Source organism: Silurus meridionalis, chromosome 5, assembly GCF_014805685.1.
Source record: "Silurus meridionalis isolate SWU-2019-XX chromosome 5, ASM1480568v1, whole genome shotgun sequence".
NCBI lineage: Eukaryota > Metazoa > Chordata > Actinopteri > Siluriformes > Siluridae > Silurus > Silurus meridionalis.
In genome coordinates this window covers 16,460,513-16,487,469 of record NC_060888.1, presented here as the reverse complement: position 1 = coordinate 16,487,469, position 26,957 = coordinate 16,460,513, and the positions used below count along the sequence as shown (strand labels likewise).

Genomic DNA, 26,957 nt, shown 5'->3' with positions numbered 1-26,957 from the left:
GAAGAGATGGGAAGGAGTCAATCCAATTTTCAGCCCTGGGCCCTTTGTTTATTTGACCCTTGGGAGGAAAAAGTATAGACACAAATGGCATTGGTTGGAAATAACATTTGAGAGACACACCGTAGAAATCACTCATCAAAACTCCTTCATAATGCGTACACATGGCCTTAAGCATACACTCACATGACTGGTTTTTTTTTTTTTGGGTTCAGTTCACCTCAGCAACAATTATCAGAACCTGGTGGAATATTATCAGTGTCATGAATTTTCAAGAATGCTCACTTAACAAAGCGGACTTTGCCAAGGACTCAGCTAGAGCTGCACATGTGTGACCTTGGAACATAAAGTTATAAAAATAGTTTCCGTCGACTTTAAGAGTGTAAAGGACGAGGTAGAGATGAAGGGTTGGAAAGATGAACAAGAATAAGATAAGTGTAATAGGCGGATCAAGGCTTCAGTCATATTTCCTGTCATAACCACCATTTCTCAGACAAGTGTCCTCCCTTTTCGCAGACTCGGTGCAAGAGTGCCCGCGGAATTGCCATGGTAACGGCGAATGTGTGTCAGGAGTGTGTCACTGCTTCCCCGGCTTCCATGGCATGGACTGCTCGAAAGGTAGGAGACCTTCCAATTTACGTGCTGACCTCTGTCATAAGTGTGCACACAGCGAGTGGCAGGGGGAACGCTTACAACCCCCCTGGTACATGCTAGAATCAAAGACGGAACGAGGTTATGTACAAAGGAAATAGTGTGTTCAGTGGTTTTATATACGAGGCTGGGATAACAAAGTGAGCAGCGAGACAGAGAAAATGGAGAAAACATGAGGAAGAAAAAGTAGACATAAAGTAGAACACAACATTGCTAACCATGAAAAGGAAAAAGTGAGCATTTGTTGTTTATCTGGGCTATAAATCAGGGTGATAGACCTTGTTGAAACACGTTCTGTATTAAAGCTCCTTTGCAATGGCGAACTTAAGGGGAACAGTACTTCTTCCTCGGGTGTTATTATTTGGGGGCTTTCAGCAATGCTCTCATGTAGATGTAAAGTTTTTGATATATCGTTTTCTGTCCTTAGGGTTTCATTTATCAAAATGCAGATGCACATCCAGAGTTTCAGGTGTTCAGTAATTCTTGTTTGTACATTCCAGGATCGAAATTGGATTAAAATATTTTCTGATTACGTTCTGGCGATGATACATGATACAGTAAAGCTTTTAAACCAGCAGAACAAAAAAACAAGAAAAAAAAACGAGCGCACCGCTTCAGTGATCAAATCTAAACACAGCTGTTAACAACCGCTTTGACATAAACAATTACCCTGATCCAGGAAAAATTGTCAGCATGGCGGTGCAGCGGGTAGCATCGCCTCCTCGCAGCTCTAGGGTTCTCGCTTTGATCCTGATCTCATGTTACTGCCTGGGTAGAGTCTTGCATGTTTTCCCCGTGTCTGTGTGGGTTTCCTCCCACGGCTTAAAAGCACGCCGGTAGGTGGCTTTGCGACTGTAAATTGTGTTTGTGTGTGTGCATGGCATCCTGTGGTGAATTTGTTTCCCATCTATAGTGTATAGTGTATTTTTGTCTCATTTCACGCATATAAACATGTAGAGTCAGTAAACAGCAGTATTTGGGAAGATCATGGAATATCAGCAGGGAAGGGATGGGGGTTGGTAGCATAGCCCGCATCTATCACACAGGTAAAATGCATCTAGGGCCTGCCTATTGGAAAGATAAATCGAGGTTGTCCTTTACATTCACCAAAAGTGCCACAATGTTGCCCCTGTGCACTATATAGCGCCTGACCTCAGAGGCTTTTATTTCACCATTTGACCAAGGGATGTCCCACTGCTCCATACCTGGGAACCATTGGAACTTCCTGAGTGGGACTGTGTCCGTGTGTGTGGTGTGTGTGTGTGTGTGTGTGTGTGTGAAAAAAGTCTTATTAGATAATAGCTCTGTGCATTCACAAATTAAGTTCACTGACACAGGCAGCTTAAACTAATCATTACATCCTATTTCATCTTAAGTGTGTAAAAACAGTTCTTGTATTCAGAAATTTGTGTGTGTGCATTGGGGCAGGGAGGAGGGGGCATTGCGTGCACAGGCATCTCTAAGGCATTGCGATGATGGATGTGAGTTCATGCAAGCCAATATCTCCCATTGTTCACCTGGGAGCCTTGTGATTAATAGTTTAGTTACCTCACTGTTAGATTACATTTTGTTTCATTACAGTTTTCTTCATCTTAACACTTCTGCCATCTTCTCCTCCTTTCCGAAGCCCTGACCTCCTTCTCCTCTCATCGCATAGCTGCGCATCTTTTTATCGATTTCTTTCGCGTCTCCCTCCATCTATGCAGATTTGCATGCGCAGGTGTGTGCATGTGTGTGTTTGTGTGCACCGAAGATATTGGATGCTATCAGATTCCTCTTTCACCCGGAACGCTCTAATGAAAGTTGCAGATTGGACCATTCAGAGATGCAGAGATCTAAGGCAGGGTTATGGGTAATGCAGTTTGTTGACATCACTGGTGGTGAATCTGCCTCAGTCAGCTGTTGTCAAATGTAACCGGGGAGACTTGCATTCATTAACGTAAATTGCAAATGCATCACCAGAGGCAACCATCTCCAACACCACATCTTGTAACAGGCTCGTGGTATACTTCACTGTGTGTGTGGTTGTCGAAAGGGGTGTTTGAAAGAGAGGAGTTCACTCTTTATGGCTGCAGACTTATAAATGAGACAAAAACCAATGAGCACATCTGTTCTCACATCCCTGCACTCATCCATCACAACTCATTAATGAGCACACACTGACACACATAGTGAGAGACTCGTATTCGCTTACATACACACTATTCACAAGTCCCAACCAATTATAGTCGTCTACACACAAGAGAAGTGCGCTTCATATTGCCTTATCAAATTTGGTCTGTTAATAAGAGATTATTCTGTTTTTTTTTATTTTATTTTTAAGATTCTAGAACAAACTTTTGTTTTCGCAGTTCTTTAAACGCATTCTACTCAAAGCTGTGACATTCGGTGAGAAGAGGCAGGATGCAAGCGCATGGATTCAATTTGGGCATTTCCATATATCATCGAGGTCTGAAGCGTAGACAGGCGGAAACAAACTGGGATAATCTATGAACAGGAAACAAAGGAATTGGGAAACAAAGAGAAACCAGGAAACAGGAAATCCAGGCTTTATGTTGTAAGCCTCGGCGACGATAAGACTCCTTATCGACTGAAACTTCACAAACCAATCATGATTGAACTAAAATAAAATTTAAAACAATCGAGAAATGGTCCAATCAGAGGGCAAGACTGAATCAAAACAAAATGCGTGACTGTATAAATAAAACATTACAGGAACTAAATACAAAGCGCAGAAGCAGTGGTGTTTGAGCCCGGAGCTACGATGCATGTCGAGATGCACAGCACACGCTCAGAGAGGGAATTTATGACATACATGGGGTTTATGATGTATAGCCCTATTTGTTTGTTTGTGGGGTTATTTTTTTTTTGCTTGTGTTCTTAGTGTATACACAGCTAATTATAGTTGATATAGCTGTTCATGACAACAGCAGCTAGCTACAATTAAATGTATTTTGTTTTTATCTGAAGCGCAATCATTTTCACTCATTTTCAATTCAATATCAAAAACTTAAATGTGTCAGAATCTAACAGCAAGAACTAGTAAAAATGCAGCTATCCTGATATAAGTCTATCTATCTATCTATCTATCTATCTATCTATCTATCTATCTATCTATCTATCTATCTATCTATCTATCTATGCTTTATTTTTATATATATATTTAGTTTTTATGGGTGCAAAGTTCAGCAATTAGCTCCTGTGGCATCATTTAGTAATTAGGGTTGAACATTTTTGTGCTTAATAATTTACGAGCTACAGGGCAAAGTTTTTGCACATACACCAGGCTCCTTCCAAAGGATGTGGCGCTAAGGGAATACTCTGAATTGTGCCTGGGTGTGAATGGGTGTACGTGAGTGAGTCAATCTGTGCGTTACTTTGTGACATGATGCCTATACAGAATGGCCTGTAATAGACTGGTGTCTTCTGCAGGGCGTATTCCCACCTCACACTCAGTGTTCCCGGCACCTGCTGCGACCCTGACCGGAATAATCGGCTACTGAAGAAAATTACGCAGATGAACAAATTAAAATAAATCCGTGCTCCAGTCCTGAAAGCAGGTCCATTAAAGAATGCTTTGGAATGGCTTCCTGCTGTTCATCTGCTGTCATGTATGCAGATTGGGCATGCCTATTAATTTGTTGTACCTCATATTCTCTGTTCCTACAACGCTGTAAGCACAAGCACATGTGTTCCGCAGTCGAGTGTTTTTCTCCATCTGTCATCAGTGCAGTCTGCGCACTTTTTGTAAAATGCTTACATAAACTTGATCTAGTTTATTGTGATTTTTTTTATGCTTATTGTTTTCCTGGTTTACTAAACAAACCTGTCGGAAAGAATCCTATAAATCATGTGTAAATGAAAAAAATATCTCTCTTTCTCACTCTTTCTTTCTCTCTCTCTTTCTTTCTCTTTCTCTTTTACTAACAGCTGCATGCCCAGTGCTCTGCAGTGGTAATGGACAATATGATAAAGGCTCGTGTACATGCTACAGTGGCTGGAAGGGGTCAGAATGTGATATTCCAATAAATCAGTGCATTGATCCTCAGTGCAGTGGCCATGGAACCTGCAAGGAAGGCACCTGTGTCTGTTCGCTGGGTTACAAAGGAGAGAACTGTGCTGAAGGTGTGTGTCTGTGTGTTTCTTTCTTTCTTTCTTTCTTTCTTTCTTTCTTTCTTTCTTTCTTTCTTTCTTTCTTTCTTTCTTTCTTTATTTTTTTAAACACAAAAGAATGTACTATATTAACTTTTATCAAAATTTGTTTACAAGAGCACATGGACTATTAGTTACTAAATAACTCCAAGGCATCAGTGATTATTTTATTGTGCAAAGTGAAAACGTGTGGCACATTATTTGGACAAATTGTTTTTCAATAGATATTCTTTTTTTTTTTTATTCTCATTAAAATGATTTTTGTAAAATTCATAGTTTAGAGATGAGAGGAGTTGCACGCTTGCACACAGACGAGAAAATTGTGCAAGAGAGGGTTACATATAAAAATAGGTGATGGTCAGAGGAAATATTAGGTTGAGAACAGAGCAGACACATCATCTTGTGGACAGAGAGAAAGAGAGAGCACATTAGCAATAAAAAAAAGCATGAGCGTCTGGGTTAGCACTTATTCCTTTTTTTATTTACAAGCCCCTTTCTCTCTCTTTTTCTTCCCTCCTGTCAGATTTTCATCGCAATATAGTTGCTCAGACAATTTATCTGGAGTGGCAGAAGCACAAAAATCAATAAACGTGATGCACCATTTCTGCAGCCTAAAAAGAACAGCCCTCTGCAAATGACTTTGTTGTATGAAAGTGAAGGGTGAGACGGGGTTGTACAGAGAGGGGGCGATACAGCCGAACTCAGGCTGGGGGCACGCAATTTGTCAAATAGCTTTCACTCTATTTAAGCAGTCTGATCACCTTGGCAACTTAACAGTCAATGTCAGTTTCTCCTGAACAGCCTGAGGTAGTGAGCGAAGAGCAGGCTAGACAATTCAGAATGACTAGAGAAGGAGACCGGGGAAGGAGAGAGGGCGAGATGGGGGCAGCATTTGAAAGGAAATCTTCATTCACAGACATACAGTGTGAAGGATATTGATTTTTCATGCTTAGATGAAAGGTTTTGTGCATGTGTGTGTATGTTATTGTCACAAACTCGCCAGACACAAGTCCACTGTCTATCTCATGTGCATATTAGATTTCCCCTTCCAAATCTATTCTACTATCTATGCACACCGTTCATGTATTAGACTCGTTAAATAGAAATCAATCTTCTTTTAATGTCACTGCGGTCGAATTCTCGTTTACAATGTGTGGTTTGATTTGTACACAGTGAACTGCCTGGACCCTTCCTGCTCAAATAATGGTATCTGTGTGAGTGGGGAGTGCCACTGTAAGCCAGGCTGGGGAGGAACACACTGTGAGCTGCCCAGAGCCCAGTGCCCTGATCAGTGCCACGGTCATGGTGCCTTCATTCCTGACACAGGCCTGTGTAGCTGCGACCCTAACTGGATGGGCCCAGACTGCTCTATTGGTAATTCCCAGATTACAAGTTTTACAGTTTTTTTTTTGCCATTTATATATAGTGTCAATAATTGATTATCTGTTAATTTCTTACTAGGTGTATATGCTTTATCTAAAATGTAGGGTTATACCAGTGTCAGGATTGCAATTGTAAACAGTAATGCATACTTAAATATCACTAAAAAAAAAAAATTAAGCTAAAGCATTATGCACTATTATGCATTCCCTTTTTACATGCAAATTTGTAGGGAGAAAATTTTAAAGGTAAAATCTATATGTCCCCTTTACTTTTCTAGAATGATCTACATACTGCTTAAGCCCTACCTGTTGATCGACCAGAAGCATGCAATGGCTAGAATCAACACTGTGTATATCACAAAATTAATTGCTAAATCATATATACATTTTTGCTTGGTACGTTTAGCCAAAAAAGGGATTTAGGAGCTTAGGAGGAGAATTACGGGGTAGGTCAGATACTGGAAGGTCAAACTTGTACCGGATTATTTGATCAAACAAGAAGCGGATCGTCTGGTAGGTAAACATGTAGAGCTGAACACTGCATACTGATTAAAGCAAATCTATTTGTTCATTTGACTAGATTTAGAAATAAGGGACAGCAATGTGGGATTCATTTTGATTTTGTTGTCTAGAGGTTAAAGTACCCAGTGTTACATAGTATTCACAGCACCTTTATTAGGATCTGAACCAAATAGGCTTCTGCAATGAAACTGCATATTAATATTTCATGGTCAAATTGTTCATTTTGATTTTTTTTTTTTTCTTCATTTTTGTAAACATTGGGAGATCTGATAATAGTTTACATAATAGTGGATATTGGAACAAGGCATCATATGCTGACGAGCTAAAACTTGGTTTAAATGTGCTTGTTTAAATGATCATACGTTTGAAATACAAATATATGTTGCTACAGAGGTGTGTTCGGTTGACTGCGGGACTCACGGCGTGTGTATGGGAGGCTCATGCCGCTGTGAAGAGGGCTGGACAGGCGAGGCATGCGATCAACGTGTGTGCAGTCCCCTGTGTGTAAAGCATGGCACCTGCAAGGACGGCAAGTGCGAGTGTCACCAGGGGTGGAATGGAGAGCACTGCACCATTGGTAAGTTTATGGAGTTTCCCTTTTTTCCATTTATATATACACACACACACACACATACACACTCACACACACACACACGCATCCAGTCTTAGTAGACACTTTGCCTGTCTTGTCACTTTCATTTTAAAGCAACAGAGCATTGGGAGGGACCAAGTACATCAAAAGAAAAAGAAAAGAAAAAAAAAATATCAGTTAAAGCAATGTTTTGTCATCATAAGAACTCCAAACTTACTTTGCGCTTGTCTGATGCAGCTCATCATGTCATTAGCAAGCCCCTTGTGGTCTGGGTAAAGGGTGACCGAGCATGGAAAGCAGACATGGCTTCCCTAGATCTGAGATTGAAAACCACTAGTTCAAAGTGGTACACTGGGTTTTCTGACTTACAGGAGAAGCTGGAGTACAAGTTAAAGGAGAGTCTTTCACTTTCTCTAATGCATGATGACAACTGAAGGAGAATAATACATTAAAAAATCCCAATTACACAGTCCAGTTTGAGGCTTCCACAGAAAACCTAAATAGTAAGAACAAAATCAAGACCCAAATCCAAAGTCCGCAGTGATATTCACAAGAGTATTTGAGCAAGTCTATTTGGAAGTTTGGCCTTGGGGTGCAACAGTTGAAGGAATAAGAGAAGGATTATAGTGCACCGGAGGGATTGGGGAGACTTCTGTGTTGTGTTTGAATGACAGGTGTGTTGACTCACATAATAGAACAGAGCTCCAGATGTCTTCCCCTGAAAACAATCACAGCTTTAGCGTGTCTCTGACTTCTCTCTCATAAAAATAGACCTAAAAATAAATAAATCTATGAACATGAGCATGTCTCTGTCAGAGTCTGGAAGTCTCTGTGTGAGTGTACGTTTGTATGTGAGTGTGTATGTGTGTGTACGTTTCTGAGTCAGAGAAAGAGACAGTACGAGAGACAAAAAGAGAGAGAAAGTCTGTCACTCATAAGGATGACACAAGACTTACCTGTCTGAATATCTTTTGATTTTACTTCACCCCCCCTACAGTTTTACAGAGAGCTTGTCTGGCTATTGCCATCATACCTCCTCTGAAATATAGGAGTCTGCCATCAAGTTCCATATATGGTCCCTTAAACCCTTTTCAAAGCCATGTGGCATCGCTTCAGAAATCTCTCATATATTCCAAAATAACTGCATGTGTGCATGTCTCCTGCCTCTCACTTCGCCCTCTTGTTCCCCCCTTTTTGCGTGCTCTCTCTATTGCAGACAATTGGGATGAGACTAAAGAAGGTATTGTACCTCGTCCGCACTATGTCCTAGTGCTAGCTGCACCGTAGCACTGGCCGCAAGCACTTCTCCTGACGGCTTGGCTGTGTAGAGACTGTGTGCTTTCCACAGTGTGTCCTGTAGACTAGACTTTGGTGGTGTACAGTAGAGCACCTAGCTGTGTAGAGCAGGTGTGTGTGTTTCTTCACGTCCGTGTTTTCTCGTACCAGTTTATTATAACTGTGACGGTTATAAAGCCTCAGCTCATTCACTACTTTTCTGTGATGTGTGAGATTTTTCTAATGCAAATGGATTTAAGCTTTCAGACGCCTTTGAAATAACCACTGGTGAATTTCCAGTGGCAGGTTACATTAACAGTGGTGGTGTAAGGCCGGTGAATAAAATTTATTCCTACCCATTAGTGTTTCCAGGATTCCACTCTCATATCTCTCTCCACATGGTACTCATCACAAGACAAAGTGCACGGAAAGAACTCAGCGGTCACCGACAGTTTATCTCTGGCAGAGTATTAGGAATCAAACATGACTTGTCTCTCTCAGGTCCATCTACTCTTCGCAGTCTGTGTAATAGTGTTCTCTCATGAAAGAGCATGGGAGGAGTAGTCTATTCTCCTATTTGCCCTACAGAGTAGAGCTCAAACAAAAAGCGATGAATTAGAGAAAACAAACCAAGGCGGGGCTGGACCATGTGCAGCAAATTTGCAAAGGGTGGAATTAGTGGACTATAGCTGAGGTTAAAGGCACCTAGGAAAGCAAAGATTCTGAGGTAATTGTTGAATTTTTATGAGCCACCAGTGCAGAGTTCTGGCAGGGAGATGGTACACAATTTTTCTGTTATATTTTTTTTTTTTCCGCAGGGCACAGGGCTGCCGCAAGACATTTTAATGACTTTGTCTCAGTGTCTACTAATAGAGGGATTTGGAGTGTGTTGCACTCTAACAGTGTGAAAGAAGCAACTGCGGGGTGCCGGATGGACTTTCAGTAATCACCCTATTAGGATGCATCAGTGGGGCCTTTTAACATTTAAATTAGAGAAAGGAGAAAACCCAGTGCTGAATTCCTCGTGGTGTATTCTTCCAAAATATCATGCATTATCATTTAATTGTGGTATATTGGAATAAAAGCACATCCCCAGTGCAAAAATTAACCAAAAGAATGAGGAAAAGTGTGAAAAGACTGGTTGCAGAAACTCGTTCGGTATGCACATTGACTTTGCATGCTGGTGCACTCCAGGTGAACCTGGTTTACGCTTGATCAAATGCATGATTGGACCACATGCGTAAGCCATGCTCAGTGGGGATGAACAGGCATGCAAGACAAATGTGCATTACCCAGTTTGTTCATCAGCGTTTAATCAAAGCTTGGATGTTGGGTTTACATTTGACATGGCCATATCTTCTGCTATTTTTTTTTATAGTGTTTCATATCCGTGTTATAAATTCAGCCAGCGCTCAGATATACCTTTCTTCATATTTCTATATGGTACTATAGCAGTAGACTATCTGAAGCCTGTAAAACCGCTTATCTAACCTACCAGTGGTTTCTGTGTATGAGAAATATAGGGAGAAATTTGACTTTGTGGTTGTACAAGTATGAAGCTGAGGCCAGTCCTAGTTGGAGGGTATTTTGTAGGTTCTCTCACTATTTGATTTTTATCAGTCCCAACCTAAGGATAGTTTCAAGGATTTATGAAACTAACCTTTAGTTTTATGACCTTTAAAGGGGATAGAGCTGCACACAAGCAGATTGTGGAACGTGGCAGAGAACAGGTTTTCCCTCCCGGTCTGTTTCTTTCAGTGTTACAAGCTCTCAGGCCTTCTTTCATTAGTTCTTTAGTTTGTTTCTTTTTTTTCTTTCTTTCTTTTTCTTTTTTTTTTCTTTCTTTCTTTTTTTATTTCATTCTCTCCTTCCCTTTTTTGTTTTCCCTTCTGTTTTCCTTTCCCTTCCTTTAGTTACATTGTGTAGTGTACATCATAGTCCACCTGACTTCTAAGAACATACAGGGATTTTCTTTGCCTTCCACCCACCTTCATCTATCCTTCTCCAAGAATGTCTACTGACCCATAACCCAAGGCAATTTCACCTCCTTTTTCAAGGGATTACAATGATGTCCAATCACATTACTTTAGCCTGGTGTCTTAATACTTTGTGAAGCCCCACTTTATTCTAGGTACTGTGGGGAGAATTGACTGGCCTTTGGCATAAAAGAGGGGCCGTGCTTAGTCCTGCCCAACGAAAAAAGATCGATGGCCACTATAGATTCTGCTGTCTTGGTGCTTCATAAGTATTTGGCTGTCTAAAATGGCAACTTAATTTAAAAAGCAATCATTTCTAAGTGACTTTTCTCTCAACTCAATATTGTGTGGCAATCAATGCATAGTGGGCTGTTAATGTGGCATCTCAAGGACCACAGTTGTCGAAAATTGTATTAATTAAAGCCACATTGCATTTGATTCATGAAGGGTAAATGGGCCTTAGTGCATTCAAGGCTTTTCATGGTCTTTTGCCCATGACATCCTAACCACAAATCCATTGAAATGTCATATGTGCCAAATAAGGCAGAACTAATGACTATATGATAAAAGATACCTGCCTGCTCCAAAGGCCATATCTGCATGGTGACCAGCCACAATGTCACCGACATGCTAAGATGTTAACTGTTTAAGTTTAATCTTTGGGCTTTTGTCCTAAGCATGGCTAAACACACACTGACATATGTGCTAATCCTCTTACAGTAATACAAACTGAGCCTCTTTGCTTGAAATTTTTGGTGAGAGAAATATAATTGGTAATACCTGATTCCTAGCATTAATCTTGTCACTGTTGGATAAAATATTTGCTGTTTTAATTACCAAAGTGCCAGATTACGAAGGAATGTCAGGTCATGCCTCCAGGGTGCTTAATTATGTCCTGAAAAAGCAGCAGGAATCTGGAGTTTGCCCTTTTCGTGGCATGGCGTGCTCAGCCGCCAGTCATAAACACAGCCTCTCCCCAGAGCATCCACAAATACTTGCGGTGACCTCACATGAAGCAGCTGTGACAGGTTTGTTTTTACTTTAATTTTGGAACGTTCCAGATATCCCTTTATAAAAAAATTAAATAAAGTAGATTTTTTAATTAAAAAAAATGAAAAGAAATCTTGAATATTTATTCCTTTAAATTTTTACTTCTTTATAAACACCAAAAAAAAAACAAAAATGCATCTCTCCTCACGTTATGGAAACTCCGTTTGCAGTTTCAGCAGTTATAAAGTTATAAATATATATCATATAAATGCTTCATGGAGTTATTAAGTAGGAACTCTAAACGTAATTCTAAGGCATACCTCAGCCTCTGGCATACGTTTGACAAAATCACTCACACAAATTTATTTCCACTCTTACGTGTAGCTCATCACATAACCCAAGGCTCTCACCTACTCTGTCACTTCGCTCTCACTCATCTCTCTTGCTAAATCTGCCTACTATCTTAGGTTCACCCATGCACACACTCTTACCTAGACACACACACAAGACTTCTAATCTGATCTGATCTGTCTCTAGCTTCTCCTAATCACATTCGCACATGGAGAGCTGTGTGCACAAGCCAAGGGAATCAAATCATCTCCCCCAAATGAACCCACTGGGAGCTCCTATACGTGTTCTTATTGTATATTCCCAAATCAACTCAATAACCTACGGGAGTGCTGCAAGTGTGTTTATGTCTACATTGCATGTGTGTAAGCGTGCATGTTTCTGCATGTCTTTAGGACCTATAGAACACGTCATCCAGTGACCTGACTTCACTTTTGTCATTTTGTGGCTTGCTTTACTCTTACTCCAGCTGTACCCTCTGTCCCTCCCTTTCTCTTTTTCCCTGCACCCGACCTCTTTTGCAGACGGCTGTCCTAACCTGTGCAACGGCAACGGGCAGTGCACCATGGGACAGAACAGCTGGCACTGTGAGTGCAAGACAGGCTGGAGGGGCACTGGGTGCAACGTCGCCATGGAGACCTCCTGTGCAGACAACAAAGACAATGAAGGAGGTCAGAAAAGCACCAAACAAGCAAAGCTGATATTTAGCTTTAGAAAATGTGAAAACCTCAAACCATTTTTTATATATATATATATATATATATATATATATATATATATATATATATATATATATATATAAAATATAGAATATATTTACATTTAATAAGGTATATAAAAATACAAAAATACATTGTGTATGTATGTGATTCTTTTAACTTTTACTAATGGAATTAATCATGTCAGAATAAATGGCATCTTTACCTCTTTACTAAATTGTCGAATTACATTACCGTGATTCCCAGCTAGTGAATAGATTCTATGTCTCACAGACAACTTCACTGCAAGGATGGACACAGGAGGGTAGATAGATTCACAGCAAGCTGTCACTGCTTGTTAACTTTGTTAACATATTTTGCAATGTCTTCAATCATCACCCAAGGGCAAAGTGACAGGGGAGCACCTATTAACTTGGGAGCAGAGACAGTACACAGTGGCAGAGTTCACCTTGGAGTGCAGGACACTGGCTGCAGGTGGTGGGACAATCCAGCTCTCATTTTTTTTGTCAAGGGCTTAAAAGGGATGAAGTCCCCGAAGTAGCCTATAGAGACAGTCACTTTCCTTTGCGCTTTCTCATTGACCTTGCAATTAATCGCTCCCTGGGAGAAAAAAGCATGCTCCTATTCAAGTCTCACCAATATGTTCAAACAGTGTGAAGAAATGCAGGTCAGCAATGCCAAGACAGCAGATTCTAGAACGATGAATGAAAATATCTGTTATATTTATGAAAAGTTCCTATAGATTGATTCATAACCATTATAGAATGACAAATGGAAGATGGATTTGAGTAACATGCTGTGAATAACTCTTTTCTGTTTACTACGGCTGTATGGCTTGGTTTAATTCTTTTCCATATTTTATACATTCATAAATGTTGTCCTTAAGACATCTACAGAGACGGCAGGGAAAGGAGAAGCGTATGAGAGTGGAGGTTCGGGTTGTCATTTTTAAATGTTGGTACTATGACTGGTAAAGGGGGAGATTTAATAGAAAGGTAGATATGTTGTGTGTTCAGGAGACCAAGTGGAAATGGAGTAAGACCAGAAACATTGAAGGGGGTTTAAACTGATCTTTCATGGTGTGGATGGAAAGAGAAATGGTGTACGGGTGATCCTGAAGAAAGAGTTTAGTAAGAGTGTAGTGGAGGTGAAGAGGGTTTTTGATAGGGTGATGAACGTGAAGCTGAAGTTGAAGGGGTGATGATAAATGTCATCAGTGCCTATGCTCCACTAGTGGGTTGTGAGATGGGGGAGAAGGAAAAATTCTGGAGTGAATTAGATGAAGTGATTAAAGGTGTATATATAGGAATAAACGATTGATGATTTTGGCAGACTTAAATGGGCATGTAGGTGAACGAAACAGAGGTGATAAGTAGGTACTGCCTTAAGGAGAGGAATGTGGAAGGGCAGATGGTGGTAGATTTTGTCAAAAGGATGGAAATGGCAGTGGTGAACACGTATTTTAAGAAGAAGGAGGAGCATAGGGTGACACACAGGTGGACTATGTTCTATGTAGGAGATGCAACCTGAAGGAGATTGGAGACTGTAAGGTGTTGGCAGGAGACGGTGTAGCTATACAGCATCAGATGGTGGTCTGTAGGATGATGAAGAAGAAGAGAAGGAGAGTGAGGACTGAAAGAATAAGATGGTGGAAACTGAATGCGGAAGACTGTAGTGTGAGATTTAGGGAAGAGGTCAGACAGGGGCTCTGTGGTAGTGAACAGGTGCGGCATGATCGGGCAACTACTGCATAAGTGATAAGGAGACAGCTAGAAAGGTACTTGGTGTGACATATGGAAATAGAAAGGAAGACAAAGAGATGTGGTGGTGGAAGTGCAGGAGAGCATACAGAGAAAGAGGTTGGAAAAACAGAATTGGGATTGACAGAGTGATGAGAAAAGTAGGCAGGAGTACAAGGAGATGCGGCAGCAGGTAAAGAGGGATGTGGGGAAAACCAAGGAAAAGACATATGAGGAGCTGTATGTGAAGTTGGACATAAAGGAAGGAGAAAAGGATTTGTAGCGATTGGCCAAGCAGAGAGACCGAGCTGGGAAGGATGTGCTGCAATTTAGAGCAATAAAGGATGGCGATGGAAATGTGTATTGTAAATGTGTATGAGTATTTTGAGCAGCTGATGTATGAGGAAAATAAAAAAGAGAGACGGTTGGATGGTGTGGAGATGGTAAAGCAGGAAGTAGATATGATTCATAAGGAGGAAGTAAAAGCAGTTGATAAGTCACACCAAGAAGAGTTGTGGAAGCCAGGCTGAGAGAAGGGTGACCATCTATGAGCAACAGTATGGTTTCATGCTGAGAAGGCAGACGCATTATTTGCTTTGTTAATAGAAAAGAATAGAGAAGGTCAGAAGTAGAAAGGGAGAACGTACAACAGCGTGCCGAGAGAGGAGTTTTGTATGAGGATTGTATTGTCCATGGTGGAGGTTGGACTGCATCAAGGATCCGCTCTGAGCCCTTTGCTGTTTGCAGTGGTGAAGGACAGGTTGACGGACAAGATCAGACAGGAGTCTCCATGGACATGATGTTTGCGGATGATATTGTGATTTGTGCTGAGAGTAGAGAGCAGGTTGAAAAGAGAGCTGAGGTACGTGCAGGGAAATGAAAGTCAGTAGGAGTAAGACATAGTACATTTGTGTGAATGAGAGGGATGGCAGCCGAGTGGTGCACCTCGGAGAAGAGGTGGTGAAGGTGGAGGAGTTCAGGTACCTGGAGTCAACAGTGCAAAGTAATGGAGAGTGTGTTAGAGAAGTGAAGAAAAGAGTGCAGGCAGGGTGAAGTGGGTGGAGAAGAGTGGCAGGAGTGATTTTTGATAGAAGGGAATCTGCAAGTGTGAAAGGGAAAGTTTATAGGACTGTGGTGAGACCTACGATGTTGTATGGTTTAAAAACAGTGGCATTGACTAAAAGACAGGAGGTAGAGCTGGAGGTAGCAGAGCTGAAGATGTTGAGATTTTCATTGGGAATGACGAGGATGCACAGGATTAGAAATGAGTTTATTAGAACGTTTTGGACACAAGGTGAGCGAGGGAAGATTAAGATGGTTTGGACATGTGCAGAAGAGGGACATCTGGTATATCGTTATATCTGCTGTGGACTGAAGAACAACATACGTATTGTCTTCAGATATACAGTATATTGAGCAAACTTACATCCACAATTTCTCAAAATACACCCATTCTTTAAAAGAACACATTCATAATGTTAGGAGAGAGCTGTAGAGGTTAATTGAAAATTGTTTGTGAAGGTTGAAAAGTGCAAGTTCCATTCCTGGAGTAAATTATCAGCAGAGAGGGAGTCTACATGGAGAACTTTTATGTGCTATCAAAGAACAGCAAACTTCATGTAATCTACAAAGACTTCCAGGTTGAACTAACTTATAGCAATGCTCTATTAAAAACTTGTATGCCATACTTGCCCATCTCATCTTGACTCTATTAAAAGGATCCAAAACAGCAGCTTGTATTATAAACTATCGCAGCCTAACACCTGTCATAGTTTAAGTCAGAGGTGTCCAATCTTTTCCACAAAGGGCTGGTGTGGGTGCAGGTTTCCATTCCAACCAAGCAAGAGCAACACCAAATTCTACCTGTTTAAATCGAATGATTTTTATTTTAAATGACTATCAGTGTTTCCTTGATTGGTTGGAATGAAAACCTGCACTCACACCGGCCCTTTATGGAAAAGATTGGACACCACTGGTTTAAATAGATCCTAATTAAAAAGTGCTCAGTTCTCTCTGTCAGCATCAAGGGTCCCTAGCCAAAAGGTACCCTGTTGCCTTCTTTCCCATAAACCTGCAATTGCACCTGGCAAATTTGCCAAATACTTTTTTTGTCTGGCTGATTTTCCGTCTCTCGCGGATAGCATGAGAGACCAAAAAACTTATAGGGAATTGGTTTTATGGAGCTTTATGTTAAAATAATAAAATGTATTTATAAAAAAAATAATTATTAATTATATAATGAAGTAAAATGTCAGTACAGTACTGTATGCATAAAATAACATTTTTAGGGTGTATATATATATATATATATATATGCACATAAAAGTTCTAGGTTTTTATTATAGTTCCACTTTTGGTAAAATAGGTCAAACAGGAAAGGTCATTTACATTACAGTGTTATCTACGTGTGTATTATGGTGGCCTTGAAAATCTCCCTAATCAAGGGTCAGAGTGACTTTGAGTGGACAGCTCGTCTCGGTGGGATGCAGTTGAAGAGATAAATGCTTTCTCTGACCCAAGGTGCCTTTTTTCTGGGCCCATCTTATGAATTCACCTTTCTCTTTCTCTCTCTTTTTCACACCTTTCCCTTTCACTTTCAGCTACAACAAAAGTTTGCACTTGCAGCATTGGATCTATCAAAAAATGCATTAGTACTGTTGGAACGCTTAAAAAGAGAAAAGTTATATAATATCAGTTAATTTTTTTAAAATAGAGGACAAGTGGAAGCGAAGAATGAATCAAGCGTTCATAATCATCATATGATCCATAAGCGATTATAATGCCTGCGACTCTCTTGTTTTCTCTCTCTCTTCGATTAGATGGTCTAACAGACTGCATGGACCCAGACTGTTGTATCCAGAGCCCATGTCAGAACAGCCCACTGTGTCGTGGCTCTCGAGACCCATTGCAAGTGATCCAACAAAACCAGCTGCCGGTGCAGAAGGTTCGCTCCTTCTATGAGCGTGTCAACATGCTGGTGGGCCGGGATAGCACGCATATTATTCAGGGAGAAAATCCTTTTAATGCCAGGTAGACTAACATTTTTCCACACTAAATGCTTTGTCTTATGCCAGTAGCATCGCCTATATGATTGTTACATTTTAATAGATTTTTTTTTGTTAATATTACTTGCGGTTTTTGCTTGTGAAAAGACACTTTTGCCTTTTTCAGTCTGGCATCCCTGATAAGAGGCCAGGTTCTGACTACAGATGGAACCCCCTTGGTGGGGGTCAATGTGTCCTTTGTTAAGCACCCTCACTATGGATATACACTTACAAGGCAGGACGGAACGTAAGTGACTTCTAAGTCTTAATGTTTAAACTTTAATATGTTAATATTTTCTTTCATCCCTTTTTTATTGTTAGAATTTAAGCTTACTTATGGCATTGTTAAACACTACTAAGCTGTTATTTATTACAGCTTCAAGTGTTGGTGATATATACCACTGCATTAAAAACAAATAGAAAACAAATGTTTATTACATTCATTTGGAATAATGTAAACCTAGAGCTTTTCTGCTAAAATGACTGTAATTTATCAATGAAATTAATTATTCCCCGCAGAAATCTGGCGTTTTGACTTGTAAAATCATTTAGACTATAATAGTGCCATCAATAATGTGTACTGCGCAAGTAATTATGTTTTCCTTCTTCCTCGGCTCTGTCCCACAGCTTTGACCTCATCGCTAACGGAGGCGCTTCTATCACACTGCATTTCGAGCGTGCGCCGTTCCTGAGCCAAGAGCGCACAGTCTGGCTGCCATGGAACAGCTTCTATGCAATGGATACGCTCATGATGAAAACGGAGGAGAACACAATCCCTGGCTGCGACCTGAGCGGTTTTGTGAGGCCTGATCCAGTTGTGGTGGCATCACCCCTGTCTTCGTTCTTTAGCTCTAGACCAGGAGAGAGGTCCATTATCCCTGAGACTCAGGTCAGTGCAGGGTCCAACAATATGTTCTGGTTCATATGAATATTTTTTTTTTTGCCAAGGTTATTAAAGAAAAGCTGTTTTTTGGGGTTTTTTTTGTGCCAGAGCTCATCTTTGTCAAAGCCCGTTACTTATTCAGATGTCAGTTAACCAGGGTTCTCTCAAGTAGCAGCCTCTGACATTGCAGAGACTGCAGAGTACATAAATTACATTTTAACCACGGTATTTTGTGCATAAATGAGCTACTTCTGAAACGGATTAAAATTGGAGTTTAAACTATAATCTATTTTTTCATTATCCTGGAGGAGACAAATTCTCCCACCAATTTCTGTTACCTTCCAACTTAGACCTTTTACTTAATGTTCTTCAGGTCCTTCATGAACTGATTGAAATACCGGGCAGCAATCTGAAATTGTGTCACCTGAGCTCACGGGCTGCGGGCTACCGCACACTGCTGAAGATTACGATGACCCAGGCAGTGGTGCCCCTCAGCCTGATCAAGGTACACCTGATGGTGGCTGTGGAAGGTCACCTCTTCCAAAAGTGGTTCCACGCTTCCCCTAACTTGGCCTACACCTTCATATGGGATAAGACAGATGCTTATGGACAGCGAGTATATGGCCTTTCTGAGGCAGTGGGTGAGTAAACCAAATAAATTTGAATATGTGTGTAATACGTGCTCACATAGAGTTTTATTAAACACACAAAGCCATATTAATCAATGATGCAGTGTGATTCAAGAGAGCATTCTGCCCTTAGCCCCAGTCAGCTCTGACTTTGGGAAATGGATACAGGTATCCTTGCTGCTGTCAGCGCTGGGAGGAAATTGTTAAGCATCGCACCCTGTCACTGATTTGCTGTGTGCAAACAGTGTGATAGCGACTCCACCCCCTTTATCTGCTCACTTCTGTTTACTCTGCCTTTCTCCTCATCTCATTGTAGCTACAAAGCAAATCTTGGCAAATTCAATTGCAGAAATTTGTCTTGCTCTAATGGATTTATAGTAATGTATGTAAAATTCTGCAGTTGTATCCAGCATCTCATTATTACAACATGTGCATGTGGCTTCTTCATTGGTAATGGGTGGATCGATACTGAGGTTTTGTTACTTTAATCCTGACGGTTCCACTTATGAATTGAATCAGGCATATAATAATTGTTGCTGTACATTTATGTTTGTCAGATTAAATTAGAAATCTATCATTTACATACATTTTGACGGAAATTAAACGAATGTCAAATTAGATAAGAACTACATTTTTGACTCCTTATGCTTCCTCACAAAACCATGCCAGGAAACAGTTGCAGACTCTCACAACAGAGCAAGAATATATTGTGATGTGCCAGTATTTAACCAAAATATTGGGAATGCCAAACCTTTTACAAATCAGTTAAGTACAAGAACAGTAGATACAGTATGAGCAATCAGATACCATGTGATTACAAGTGAAAGCAGTTAGTCTGTCATGAGCCAGAGTGAAGTAGACTGGGAGTGTCATCAGGAAGGGAGGCATTATTTAGGCACTAACAGTGATAATATTCTAAAAGCAGGAAGGAGATGAAAGCAAAGGAGGAGCTGGAGTAGCTAGAGATAGACACATCCTTGTGTTTGTTTGTATTAGGGTTATAAGGATGTGAGGAGACATGGGTTATATGCAGAGCCTTCATTCTAACAGTCTGACTGAGATACAGGTATTACTGGAATAAAATTAGGTGGCTCAGCTACTATTTGTCACAGATATGGGGTGTTTTTTGTTTACAATTTTTTTGCATTCTTTTGCATTTTGCTTGTTGCTGCTCCCTTGTCCAGACAGATTTATTCTCACATGGCCTTTTTGTAGTTACGTTGTCCTTCAGATTTTAAACTGTAGGATTTATTTATACCCCTTCTCTTTCAGCTGGCTTCTTTTTTAATGATTCAGCTTTAATGTGAAGCCTGACATTTAATCAATTAAATGTGGTTTTAATGTCTTTTGAGTGACATGCCCTGTCCTCTTTCTCTCTCTCTCTCTCTCTTTATATATTGTCTTTGCAGTCTCCGTTGGTTATGAATATGAGACATGTCCTAGTCTGGTGTTATGGGAGAAGAGGACAGCTGTACTGCAGGGGTATGAACTTGAGCCCTCTAACCTTGGAGGATGGTCTTTGGACAAACATAACATCCTTAACCTACGCAGCGGTATGCACTTCCTTCTAAACCTGTTGCTCTCGTAGTACTTAGGTCAATACACGTTCCTAATAAATAATTGCACTTATTTTGAATTTTGTTGTTGATGTTTTGCTACTATTAAGTGGCATTGACTGACCAAACCTGAGAAAGAGCTGCGGTGTATTGAATTAGTCAATAACCTAAGTCTAAGAATGTGGCAGCCGCAATGAAAACACAAAGCTTATAAAATGCAACTTGTAAACAGCTTTTATTGAATTCGTAGATATTCTGCTTTCTGTTCAATTCTAGGGATCCTTCATAAAGGCTGTGGAGAGAACGTCTTTGTTTGCCAGCAGCCCCCAGTCATCACTAGCGTTATGGGCAATGGGCGTCGGCGCAGTATCTCGTGTCCGAGCTGTAACGGATTGGCAGATGGGAATAAACTGTTGGCACCAGTCGCACTGGCAGCGGGTATCGATGGCAGCCTGTACGTGGGTGACCTGAATTTTGTACGCAGGGTGTATCCATCTCTCAATACTACTCGTGTGCTAGAACTCAGGTACCACAAGAGAATTACATATATTTCTTGCATATACTTTGTAAAATTTACTATAGTTGCACATCAAAATAATTTTTTCTGTCTTATTTTCTTATAAATACATTTTTCTGCCACCAAAGAAATAAGGATTTTCGACACAGGTAAGACTTTTTTAGGTAACTTTGGTGTTATGAATTATATATTATAAATATTATAAATTACATGTAAATTTTATATATATGATATACATAATTAAAGCTGTAGCTGACTCCGTCATGATAATTTCCTGCAGCAACAACCCAACACACAAGTACTTCCTGGCTGTAGACCCAGTCACAGGAGCTCTGTTCATCTCAGATACAAACTCCCGAAGGATATACAGAGTGCGTTCACTCACTGGGGGTCGGCTTCTGGCTGACAATTCTGAGGTGGTAGCAGGAACAGGAGAGCAGTGTCTGCCTTTTGATGAGAGGTGTGGAGATGGAGGAAAAGCTGTGGAGGCTACTCTTATGAGCCCAAAAGGTAAAAAGAAAAAAGAAAAACTAGGTAAATTCGTGTGCGTATCAGGCAGAGGTGATGATTTAGTACTATTGGTTCTCGTTCCTTTGGCATTTAAAGAATACTGTTAAAATGACAGTGAAAATTTTAACCCTCAACATACCTTGGTGTATATTTTTGTCACGATCGTACAGTTTGGACAATTTTCAAATAAATACGGTCCTTCATGGCATGAAGTAAAAAATACTGAATGTGGAATATGAAATATGAAATTATGGGTAAGACTCACATTTCATATAAATGCAGTATGCACCATATAACAGATTTGAGCTATGTGCATGTGCATGTGGTGGCAACTCTTCAATACACTTCTGAGTTGCAGAGGACTCGATAAAACACTGTTTTTGTACAGGCACTTAACTTGCACAGACTCAACAAACACTCAGTTTTTGCACAGACCCTTTTCTTTAATTCACTTTAAAGTTTTTAGTGTTTTTTTATTTCTTGCATGCCTTATTGCCTGTTTGTGGATACTACTGGAAGCTGTAAATCTATCTATCTATCTATCTGTCTGTCTGTCTGTCTGTCTGTCTGTCTGTCTGTCTGTCTGTCTGTCTGTCTGTCTGTCTGTCTATCTATCTATCTATCTATCTATCTATCTATCTATCTATCTATCTATCTATCTCACATCAGTATTCAGACTTCATACCTAACTACAGCTTAATTATTTAAATACATTTAACAATCTGCAAATTTACCAAAACATTGGGACATTATTTTTTATAATAATTATTCAACATAATAGCTAAAATGTAAAATAAATACACACCATTTTCCTCAGTTTCACAAGCTTTAGCATTTTCACAGGTAAAGACTCTTGCTGGGCATTTCTGCCTGGCACTACTCTGACATTGTAGTTGTGCCGACTGCATGGTCATTGGCTCTTGTCTTAGGACCCCACAGCCAGCACAATGGTACTGTCGGAGTGGCACCTGGCAGAAATGCTCAAGAAGTGTACCTACCTGTGTACCTATCAAGCATAGAAACAGGAACTTTTATGTTTTATACTGCTGTCAGTCATGCAGAAATGCTGATTTGCTGTATTAATTATTTTTAGTTGTCTTGCAGTTAATTAATGCAGGTGGAACTCGTATTGTCAACATTTAAAAAAAAACTTTTTTTAAATTGCCTGTGTTATAATATAAACAGAGTGTAAAATGTACTTGTTATTGTCTTTTTACAATATATTAGCTCTTGCTGGGCATGTTACATTACAGTTGACAGCACAGGAAATAATGCTGTCTGCTTTGAGCACATTTTGTAAAGCTCGTCCTAAAAGCCAATATGCTAGACAACTAAAATCTCCTGTTTTAAAAGGCAATTAACAAGAAAGATCTGGCAGACGTAAAGATCTAAACTGTTTATTGGGCAACTGAATGGAAAGGATATTCCCTGTTTAAATATTGACAAGTTTGTTGAACTTATGTTGCCGGTTCTAAATATGTACCTTATTGTGAAATCCTGTGATGGATTGTATAAAAAAAAAAAAGAAACTTGACACCAAACTGTCAGAGATGTCACACTGTCACATTTTTCATCTATGACATGGAATCATGAATAGAAAGGGTAGCAGACTACACAGGCCTGATTCCTAACTCCCAGATGACTGTGAGAAGTGCACTCTTGCATCTACTGTGCTCTGCATTTGCTCTTTTCGGGTTTGTCTTCATGTCTTTCTGCTTCTCAGTTCAGTCACAACGGTGGTGCAAAGCACCTTTGACCTCCACCATCAGACACCTACACAGTTCCCTCTACTTGTTTCTCATTGTCTCAATGTCTCCAAAAAGCTATTTTGGTCTATTTCATCCTCCGCCCCCATATGTGAACCGATGTGCTTCAGAGAAGGTGGCGTTTGATGGATGGACATCATTGCTGAAGCAGAAATTGGATAGGAGGGTCTGATATTTAAAACAACTGATGGCACATTTGGAAAAAAGAACCCATGACTGACAATTTCTCTTAATGTCTTAGGTATTGCAGTTGACAAAAATGGAATGATGTTTTTTGTGGATGCGACCATGATCAGAAAGGTGGACCAGAATGGGATCATCTCCACACTTCTGGGGGCTAATGATCTCACCGCTGTACGACCACTCAGCTGTGACGCCAGCATGGACGTCAGCCAGGTGCGCCAAGAACACTAATCCTTGCATGCTCAGAGGATCACACAAATCCTCGAAATAGAAGTCCTTTTTTTTTGTCTTGCTTTTGCATTGGAGTAGTGAACTGGTTTCAGATTCTCAATCTGTGTGGCCTTAAAATGCAAGTACACAGGCAGCTCTGTAGATACTGGATTGAAAGATATGTTATTAATTCTGATTTAATAGGCTACTAACAATTATTCCTGAAAAATGTTTATACTGACACATGAACCATGACTGCTGTTGTTTCAGGTACGTTTGGAGTGGCCCACTGACCTAGCAGTAAACCCCATGGACAATTCCTTGTATGTTTTAGAGAACAATGTTATCCTACGCATCACTGAAAACCATCAGGTCAGCATTGTGGCTGGTCGGCCCATGCACTGTCAGGTTCCAGGCATCGACTACTCCCTCAGCAGGCTGGCTATCCACTCAGCACTGGAGAGTGCCACTGCCATTGCTGTCTCCCATTCTGGTGTACTGTACATTGCTGAAAGCGATGATAAAAAAATCAATCGGGTACGCCAGGTCAGTGCCAACGGGGAGATCTCATTGCTGGCTGGGGCAACGTCTGAGTGTGACTGCAAGAACGATGTAAACTGCAACTGCTATGCGGGCGATGAAGGATATGCCACTGATGCCAGCCTCAATGCCCCCACCTCACTAGCAGTGGCTCCTGATGGCACACTCTACATCGCTGACCTCAACAACATTCGCATTCGAGCTGTGCACGCCAACCGCCCAGGCCCAAACGCAGCTGGCCAATATGAGGTGGCATCACCACGAGAACAGGAGCTCTATGTGTTCAGTGAGGAGGGTCTCCACTTGCATACCATCAGTCTGGTCAGTGGCATGAGTCTCTACAACTTTAGCTACACGCCTGAGGGAGAACTTGCTGCCGTTGTGGATAACTGTAACAACACCGTGCTAGTGCGCAGGGAGGGTGGAAGCCTGGGTGGCGCTAGCACAGTTAGACTCCACCTACTCCCTGACAACAAGGTGTTAACTCTGGGGTTGGATATAGGAGGCAGTCTGCGCTCCATCTCCACCTCTGACCAGGAGATTGTACAGCTCAGCTACAGTGGCAGCACAGGTCTGCTCGCCAGTAAGGCTGACGAGACAGGCTGGACCACATTTTATGAGTAAGTGAGTGAGTATGTGTGTGTGTGTGCGCGTGTGTGTGTGTGTGTGTGTGTGTATGCGTGCGTGTGGGTGAGCGTCGTCTATTGTATTCTGTTTAAAAACACACACACAAAAGAACTTCACATTTTAATAAGGTTCAGATTCAATTTCCTCTGAATAAAAATGGGTTGTGGAGGTTTATATGACGTGTCTATTCCCCTATGACTGTGTGAAATCAGGATGTGTAAATATTTGTATTCAGGATCATCCCTACATAATGGGAATTATGTGAAACATTGCTTCCATCTGCTGTCTGCCTATGTAATTGCACCTGCTTTCAAAAGAAATAAAAAAAAAAAAATTGAAAGAAAGAAAGGAAGAAAGAGAAAAAAAAACAAGCAGCTGAACAGGGAGAACGTGTTCCCTCTACAGCACTCCACTAAAACAGACATCAGTTAGTCTGGAACAGATCTGTGATAGGCTCTAAACACTGTCTCCATGGAATTCCAGACAGAGATTGAGAGAAAGAAAGTGAGAGCACAGGCTAGGGACAAGCCTGCCAATTGAGACCCTCACCATACGATAAGCTTTCTAATATTTTGATCTCGGATATTACCATACAAGTTCACATGAGAGCATGCCTGCTTTTATGTGACAGAATAGTCATACACCCACAGTGTCTGCTGTGCCTCTGATGCTAAAAATCAGTCAGACCCAAATGATGCAATGATGCATTTATATGAGAAACTGTCTGCTGCGGCAGTTTGAAAGTCATAGAAATCACAGAACTTGATTGTGGTTCCACGGGTTATTTCAGAATTGTTTTCTATTAAGTATATTTTTGTAAACTTCTTGCGCCTGCAGGTATGACAGCGAGGGGAGGCTTACGAATATGACCTATCCAACTGGAATGGTAACAAGTCTGCACAGAGAGATTGAGAAGTCCATTAACATCGACATCGAGAGCTCAAACAGAGATGATGACATCACTGTCATTACAAACCTTTCATCAGTTGAGGCATCCTACACTGTAGTGCAAGGTGTGTGCGTTCAAATGTTTTATTATGAACTTTGCCATGTCATTGCCTCTGCCATGTCAAACCGGAATATGTTTTGGGAGAAACAGTAAATCCATGTCATTCGTTGAGAGAGAGAGAGAGAGAGAGAGAGAGAGAGACTGGAACAGGTGAGAAATATACACCAAGAGCGGTTGGCCCCTTTCCCTGACCCATACACCAGATGAGATAGAGCCTAAACTAATAGCTTTACCTTGCATTCTAGGGGCATAGAGAGGGAAAATGTCCAAGTTTAATTAAGGAGTCAGCCCAGGAGGGCAGTGAAAGAGGAGAACTTTCAGCTACCTGAAGTTGAAAATCATTAAAATCTCCAGATGTTTCCTGTTCAACATCTGTGCACACAGATTTCTAATTAAAATCCTACTTCCGCCTCTTAATTAACTGTATAACTTAGTAATACAGATAAGCGAAAAACGGCATATTTATAAAACATTCAGTCTGTTGGTCTAATGAACGAAAAGACGAGCATTTCTAATAGCCAACCCCACATTTATTTTATTATACTGTGATAATTATGTGGTGGTTGGGTGTTATACAGCATGCTTGCACAAAAGTAACCAGAAGTTATTTATAGTCAAAGGCAATATAATTTAAATCTGAAGCTATTTATTTGTTTTTTTTTTCCCTGAAATTAAATTTTAAAAAAAAAGGAAAGGAAAAAAAAGGCTCGTGCTAGAATCTAGGATATAATATTTACCACCAATTAAAAAAAGGCTTGTGTGGAAGTCCAGAGATGAAATATTTAGCACAAATTATAAAAAATATATTGTCTTTTCCCTCTGTTTGTCTTTCCAGATCAAGTAAGGAACAGCTACCAGCTGTGTAACAATGGCACGCTGAGAGTGATCTACGCTAATGGGATGGGTATCAGTTACCACACGGAACCTCACATTCTGGCGGGGTCAGTGAGCCCTACCATTGGCCGTAGAAACATCACTCTGCCCACCGACAATGGACTCAACTCTATAGAGTGGCGACTGCGTAAGGAGCTTACCAAGGGCAAGGTCACGGTGTTTGGCAGGAAATTAAGGGTGAGTAAAGCTGCTTAGTTTTCATCAAACATTCGCAGTTAATGGGGTCAGAGTCTCTTCAAGGAAATT

General features: G+C 40.6%; 1 protein-coding gene across 7 annotated transcripts in view; it reads left to right on the top strand.

The window, feature by feature from the left end:
* tenm2a (teneurin transmembrane protein 2a) overlaps positions 1-26,957 on the top strand; it is a 290,186-nt gene that overhangs the window by 258,025 nt on the left and 5,204 nt on the right. For 5 of the 7 annotated variants that reach the window (XM_046849490.1, XM_046849487.1, XM_046849486.1 and 2 more), the window contains 18 exons: positions 514-615; positions 4,579-4,773; positions 5,974-6,174; positions 7,096-7,281; positions 8,513-8,536; positions 12,410-12,556; positions 17,163-17,373; positions 17,515-17,634; positions 18,015-18,276; positions 18,644-18,911; positions 20,309-20,452; positions 20,732-20,981; positions 21,101-21,121; positions 21,253-21,482; positions 23,490-23,644; positions 23,912-24,801; positions 25,646-25,821; positions 26,653-26,888. In XM_046849490.1, the coding sequence (XP_046705446.1) occupies positions 514-615; positions 4,579-4,773; positions 5,974-6,174; positions 7,096-7,281; positions 8,513-8,536; positions 12,410-12,556; positions 17,163-17,373; positions 17,515-17,634; positions 18,015-18,276; positions 18,644-18,911; positions 20,309-20,452; positions 20,732-20,981; positions 21,101-21,121; positions 21,253-21,482; positions 23,490-23,644; positions 23,912-24,801; positions 25,646-25,821; positions 26,653-26,888 (3,818 nt within the window). The remainder of the gene's footprint in view (positions 1-513; positions 616-4,578; positions 4,774-5,973; positions 6,175-7,095; positions 7,282-8,512; positions 8,537-12,409; positions 12,557-17,162; positions 17,374-17,514; positions 17,635-18,014; positions 18,277-18,643; positions 18,912-20,308; positions 20,453-20,731; positions 20,982-21,100; positions 21,122-21,252; positions 21,483-23,489; positions 23,645-23,911; positions 24,802-25,645; positions 25,822-26,652; positions 26,889-26,957) is intronic. The other 2 variants (XM_046849489.1, XM_046849488.1) reach the window with 1 other exon arrangement.